Below are 6987 nucleotides of genomic sequence, written 5' to 3'. Positions count from 1 at the left end.
GTGTCCATTATTGATCAGCAAGAACACATTTTAAAAATCAAGTGTAATTACGGTCTCTGATATCTAACAGAGAAATCATCTGACCTCAGTCCCTCAATGTACTTCTCATAGAGAGTTTTCAAACCATTCTTTTTTGAAAAGATGAGTCATGCAGCGGTTTTGTCCAAAGATAAATTAGTACATGTTGTCAAAACCGGAGGACTATGGTCCATATGATGGGTAAAAAATAACCAAAAGCAGCCCAACATAGACCAAAGTATTTTTAAGTTGATAGAAATAGCATGGTATTACAAAAAATATACAAAAAGTGCAGAGTCCAAAGGAATTCTCCTCACCACAAAGCTTAAAACAGGCCAATACACAGAAACCTTATATCAGCTATATATTCATTATTTGAAATGTAGCTAGTCTCTGTTAGACATCAGAGACCGTAATTACACTTGATTTTTAAAATGTGTTCTTGCTGATCAATAATGGACCCACCTATGAGAGTAAGGATGATTAAAACCAAAGGTCTTATATTCTGTACATTGTGTTTTTGATGCTTTGGATTTGAGCCGTGTATCATTTACAGCACACCGCAGATTCAACTTGTGGGTAAGTACATGGATTCACCACACCCTGTCATCATATTTCATCCTATAATGATGCAGCTACAGCCCAGGAGGATCAAAGACATCATGGGGCGAAAGGAAGAAACCATTTACCATAAGTCTCATATGAGCAGGTGCCCAGTAATCTGCTGCAAAGTTCTCATAGTTCATCTATGAGTCACTGTGACTGTAAATAGTAGTAGTGTATTTACTGTAATTAAACAGTAGGAGCTTTTGTGGCTATGTGTGTGTTCGTGTGTATTGCAAGTGTGAATATGATTAACAGATCAGAACAGCACCATCTGGTGGTGGAAATTACTCAGCTGGATGAAACTGACTAATGGAGGTAAGTGTACCTCAGACAGGTAAAAATACTGACTCATTGTTACTGAAATAACAGTGTGTTACGTACTAGTATCCCATACACACACTCACAATCCCTCAGTTTTATTGCTGATGTTGTCAGCCATGATGGTGTTGTGTTATATAAAAGATCCTTCTAATATTGTACTGCTTTAGTCTTTCTATATAAGGCATATTGGGAAAAGCTCTCAATATAATATGTCCAGTTTAAAAAAACACTGCAGATTGAAAAATGAATACCTCTAAATCTGAACTAAGAGATGTTCTTGTTAAGCACCATTGGTTAACTCAGATACAGTTAAAGCAACTGTAAGGAATTTTCCCCTGCTTATGAAACGTACTGAAATTAGAAGACATGCATCTCTTTGGTCTATAAAAGAAATCAAGACCATCAGCAACCAGATTCACAGTTTCTAAATTGTAATTTTAATACAAGTAACAGCTGCAAGAGGTAGTTGCCAGACCACACAACTGACAGCATGCTAAAGAAGCAGACTTTTTTGTGAGTTTTTATTTACATAGACTGTATAAAATATGGATGTAATATCCTTGACGTCACCCATCTGTTTCTGAAGCGCTGTTTTGAAGCCAAACGGCGGCGCACATATTGCTGCTGCCGAGTGATTGTGATGTAAAGAGGCAGACTTTGAGCCTCCTAGCCAACAGCTACAGTGTTCCCGCCCGTCAATCAAGTTAGCTGTGCCTCTCATTGGAAGACTCGTAATCTCAATATCTTAAAAATTGCTGCGTTAGAAAAAAATTCACCCCCCATACAGTGTGTGCCCATCGAGAAATGAGCTATTCAGACTACACTCGTCTTTTGTATCAGGCTGTAAACATGTTTATTTCTGGTGTAAAGATCGGCTTTTATGAACTGGTGTGTATGTGGTTTCCGGTACTTCCAAAGCCAGCCTCAAGTGGATGCTTGATGAAATGTTTTTTTACATCAAATATTCACAGTGAGTGATACAATGGGCAGTTAGGAAGAAACAGGATGGGATTTTATGTCAGAACACACTACAGTACATACCATCTACCGAATAAGATAAACAAGGACTTTGACTGGCATCTGACCCCAGTCAATGGTTTCAGACATTAAAAATAAGAATACAGAAATAGAAAGTCTTTATTCTAATGGTCTTGTTTTCTCTTGTAGCTTATAAAGAGGCATCAGTACCAATTTAAGTTTGTTTCATTACCAGCTAAAATCTCATCGCAGGAGCTTTAATGCGGTGACTTGAGAGTTTATATTCTCCACAAGTACTAAAAGATAAACTTCATGTTATAATGAATGCAGTTTGTTTTCTGTTGATTTGCTGCCCATAATGTCATGATATAAGAACACATCTTATGTGCTCAAAATCCTTCTTCTTACTCTTTGCCTTTTATCTTTTCTGTTGAACAAAGACATCTTTTATTTCAAACTTTTTTTTATTAGTGTTGTATTGTCAAGCATAATGAGCATGTGCTTGTAAATGTGTCAGGGATATGATGTCAAGCTTTAACAAATATGTCTTATTGCTGACATAGATTCAAGTATTTTGGTGTAAGAAGTAAGCTTGATGAAAAGATAGCTTATCAAATTTGTCTCTAAAAATCTTGTTTTAATATTCCCTGTAAGCTTTATTAAATGATAAACAGGGTTAAATCTGCAGTACCAAGACTGCAGGCGACTTTAGCATTCTGTCAAGTTAAAATGATCTCTGCGTCTTAGACATAATTTACTAAACATTTCACCCAAATTCGTCTTGCGCTATAATTTGCATCTTGCATTCTAAAGAAAAGTGAAGTTTAATTATTTGGCTGCACAGGATGGCTTTGTAATGACTGATTCACTGTTTGTTTATGTTTGGGTAATCACAGTACCCACAGACTAGTGGTGATTTGCAGCATCCTGCACCATATGTGTGCATGTGGCTTCACCATTTCTGCAGCCACATTGGTTTCCGCCCGCTCACACAGACCTCCTCTGTTCCTGCACGGCAGCACTTAAGACTCAATTCATCAGCTCTTACAAAGAGGTGTTTAGCTCTGCTCAGACGGCTCCTGTGACTGAGATGTATTATCTTTACTGCAGTCTGGCTTCACTCTGTGTCTGCACCTTAACTACTTCCTCAGCCGACATGTTGTTACAGCCGGCGATGGCGATGGGACAAAACAAGGACGCCTTTGAATGAAAGAGTGTGAAGAAACCAGTGCTAGTTGCATTAGCTGAACAGAGGCAACAGAGCAACACAGGAGAAGACAAGCAAGGTCACCACTTTGACTTTATTCTCTTTACCTTCACAGTAATGTGACACAAGAAGGGACTTTTACATCATATACAAACAGAATCACATGCCTGCCATATTTTCCCCTTAGCCTTGCTGTGTGTGTTTTACAGATAAAAAAAAGAAAAAGACATGTACATGACAGCACAAGCAGTCATCCGCTAACCGTACACAGGTGTAGGTGTAATGTTTTTGGCTCAGCCCAGAAGATGTTGCAGTTAGGGAAGTTGGACCTCACAAGACGACAGAATGACTCCAGAGGCTCCCTCACGGATCCTGGAGAGGTCGAAGGCAGATGAGGAGAGTTCTGACCGGGTCCATCACTGCTGTTGACAACCTGAAAATATGAGAAATGGGAGACTTAGAAATACATTGAGGATCATGTTTGTTTCAGTTGTGGAAGGACAGATTTGACAGAGATAATGTTAAAGACAAAGTAAACATCTGATCTGGCTTTTTATTTTCCAAAGTGATGACTTCAACTATTACTGATGATTTCAGACATTTTAGTCGAATTATTTTATACCAAATCAACCATTTTTTTTTATCTCTTCATCACTTTTTTCCCAAACTTCTCCACCTCTACCTTTACATCTACTTCTCTGCTTCTTCATTTTTCACTCACCTTTGTCTTTGGTATTGGCTCAGTTTTGGAACCAGCTGATGAAGTAGCTGCAGACTCCATGGAAGCTCTTCCAGCAGTACTCAGAGGCGATGCGGGATGCTTTGGAATCACTCTGGTCTGTGGGACGAGTAGTGGTCTTCCCAGGTTTGGGGGTGGTCTTCTTGTTCTGGGGGCCCTTGCCTGGCTGAGGTTTGACGGGCTGTGGCTTGACAGGTTTAGGAGTAGTGGCAGGCTTAGCCTGAGCAGGGACCACTGGTTTACGCTCCTGGACGGGCTTGGAAGGCTTGGGGGTGGTGGTCTTGGGCCAGGCGGCAAGGAAGGTCATCTGGGCCTCGTCAGGGTACTTCTTGCACATCTGCGAGCGGTAGATTTTGGGTCCCTGGCAGGCGTGGCTCAGCTTCCTCATGTCCCACATCATCTGGGTGAAGTAGTGGCGAGGGTTGAGGTTGTAGGCACGGCACAGGTTGGGTTTGCCCTGGAAGTCACAGTAGTAGGAGCGCCCGGCGGTCTGGCCCTGGCTTGGACCTTTGCATGAGACACGCAGGCGAGTGTAGTCCCCGGCTCCAGAAACCACCATGGTGCAGGTGTCTTTGGACTTGGTGCTGAATCTGATGGGCTCGTCCCAGATGCTGCGTTGCTGCTGCTGCTGCTGCTGTTGCTGCTGCTGTTGCTGCTGCTGCCTGTTGTCATTGTTGCTGTTGTTGGTCTGAGCGTTTGACACACAAATAGCTGCTGCCAGACACAGCAGCAACATCCTCATCCTGACTCTCATGGCGGCGTTTGGTATGTTAGTGATGGATGGATAAGGGCACGGGATGATGTGAATGTTAGTGTCCGCACAGAGGGTTGAGGTGCGTAAGGGTAGAAAGCAACAGAGTGTGAGTATATAAGGCTTCCACTCACAAAGAAGGTATTATTCAGGTGAGTTGAAGGACTCCTCCTCCAGCACTGAAAACCCCCCACATCACACCACACATACACGCACACACGCACACACACACATATGCAGACCACATAGGGCCTGTGTGGTGTGTTCAAGACTCAAAAAAAGTGGAGTGATGGCAGGAGGGGGAGAACATAAACTGAGGGAGGGGGAAGAAGGGTGAGGGGCAGTGGTCAGCGGGTCTGTGGGAGCTGACAGAGCCGGCACACACATGAATCCGAAAGTCATGAAAAAGAGTTGCAAGACATTATATAATGTTACACAGGAGGGTCTTTGACTATTGATGAGGGGGGGAAGACCGCTCAGGGTCAACGGCTAAATTACAGCCTGAAGCTGTTTGCTGAGGATTTAAAGTTGATCTGTGGCCCCTTAAACAATAAAAAAACACTCCTCATGTTTATCTAAAGATGCAGTGATTTCTTAGCTGCACTACAAACTGAGCTGCATACACAGACAGTTTTTATCATCTCACAAACTTATCATGTGCTGCAAAACTCATAATCACAGTGCTTGGCAAGTCCCAAAAGATGTCAAAGAATGTTAAACTGAATGATCAAATGTTGTTGATATAAATGCACAAGAATGTTTCCCTTCAAGTACAGTCAGTCAGATTTCTAAATCAATACAACGGGACTGTTCACAGATTAAATGACACAGTTTTCCTCTTGGACAGCATAAATAGAATTTGCAAGTAAGCTTGTCTTTCATGAAGTCACTACACTGAAGTTTTGCAACAACTCTCATACCTAGCATGGTAGCATATACATGCAGCTTGTGTGGGGTAATGTTAACTAAAACAAAAGCTAACTAAGTAACTTGCTTTTAAACGTGTTGGGTAGACCAAAGCTTGGTCCCAATCCAGTGGCTGCATCCTTTGAAGGATGCATTTAGCAGACTCTCAAGCAGCTAAAATATGCTTTTAACTGTAAGTCATTTAAATGAATTGCTAGCAATACAAATGTTAAAAAATTAAAGGTGCAGTTGGTAGGAATTGGGTAAAAAAATATACTTTTTTTGTGCTGGGATTGGAAAAAAAGTCATAATACCCATCAGTACTCATCAGTAAGTGAAGTAATTTGAGATTATGGCGAAATCTCTGTTTTCCAATGCCTTTGTATCAAGGATGTTATTATTCCCCTCGTTCCCGTTATCATGGACCAATCAGAGTTACTCTCCTACCCTCTGTCCTGATTGGTCGAGTGGCGGCCCCTACTACGTCGTCCTGATCGGCTGGGAAGCCAGCACTACTTCTTCATAGAACGAGAAGTAGACAAAATCTGATAAGGGGGGTAGTGTTGACGTTCAAAATCTCTCTCCGAACTGATGTTTATATCACGACTACCAACAGCAGCTTTAAGAGACGGTTGAAACTTAACATTATTTCAAAATGTTTGGTTAAGTGCCATGCTAGCTAGTTAGCCAGAAAGTTACTTTTGCTAGGCGACAGGGGAGGTGCTTTGTGATGCAAGGAAAATGTTGGTGGCATGAACAGGACATCTTAGTCATATCAGATTGTCCTATTTACCCATATTACACAGCAGTCATTTCCTTCTGATGTTTCTCATGGGATAGGAGAGCATTTTACTACCTCTCAAGAAATTCAAAAGCAGATGCATGCTGCTAATTTGATTGGACATTTTTTTTATATTGAACTCAAATTATGACATTTTTTATAACCTATTAGCAGCTTTCTTACAACAGCTAACTCAGCCTCCTTCTAGCTTACATCGCATTGGCTAGGAATTTACAGGCTTAAAAATGCCAGCAAGAAATAGTCTTTCCTGTTGTACTGTGAAACACAACCCCAGGAAAATGCAGGAAATGGTCCTACTGGGAATCAAACCGGCGACCCCTGCGACGAGGACTGTAGCCTCTGTACGTTGGGTGCTTAGACCGCTAGGCCACCAGTACCCCAAACTCCATGTATTTAACATTATTCCACACTAGGCTGTAACAGCTGTACACAAAAGACGTAGTCATGATATTCGTATCTTAAAGGGACAGTTTGACATTTCAGTAAATATTAAATACCACTTTCCTGCATTCAGTTAGATGAGAATTGACTCCATAGTTTCATATTTTCACTGAAAAGCTATAACCACTAATTAGCCTAGCTTAGCATAAAGACTGGAAAAGCTAGCCTAGTAAGGCAACACATTCTGCCTAACAGCTGCACTTAAGATGAGAGATTAC

General features: G+C 41.4%; 1 protein-coding gene across 1 annotated transcript; it reads right to left on the bottom strand.

Moving 5' to 3' along the window:
- Positions 1-3205: 3205 nt before the first annotated feature.
- On the bottom strand, positions 3206-5076 carry fgfbp2b (fibroblast growth factor binding protein 2b). Its single transcript, XM_034688531.1, has 2 exons — positions 3852-5076; positions 3206-3563 (listed from the first exon to the last, which is right to left on the bottom strand). Exon 1 carries the CDS (start codon positions 4621-4623, stop codon positions 3871-3873), a length of 753 nt encoding a protein of 250 aa, XP_034544422.1. The 5' UTR covers positions 4624-5076; the 3' UTR covers positions 3206-3563; positions 3852-3870.
- Positions 5077-6987: the final 1911 nt, after the last annotated feature.

The sequence above is a fragment of the Notolabrus celidotus genome, chromosome 7 (assembly GCF_009762535.1).
Source record: "Notolabrus celidotus isolate fNotCel1 chromosome 7, fNotCel1.pri, whole genome shotgun sequence".
NCBI classification, from domain to species: domain Eukaryota; kingdom Metazoa; phylum Chordata; class Actinopteri; order Labriformes; family Labridae; genus Notolabrus; species Notolabrus celidotus.
Note: the sequence above shows the minus strand (reverse complement) of the source record. Positions and strands in the feature narration are given on the sequence as shown.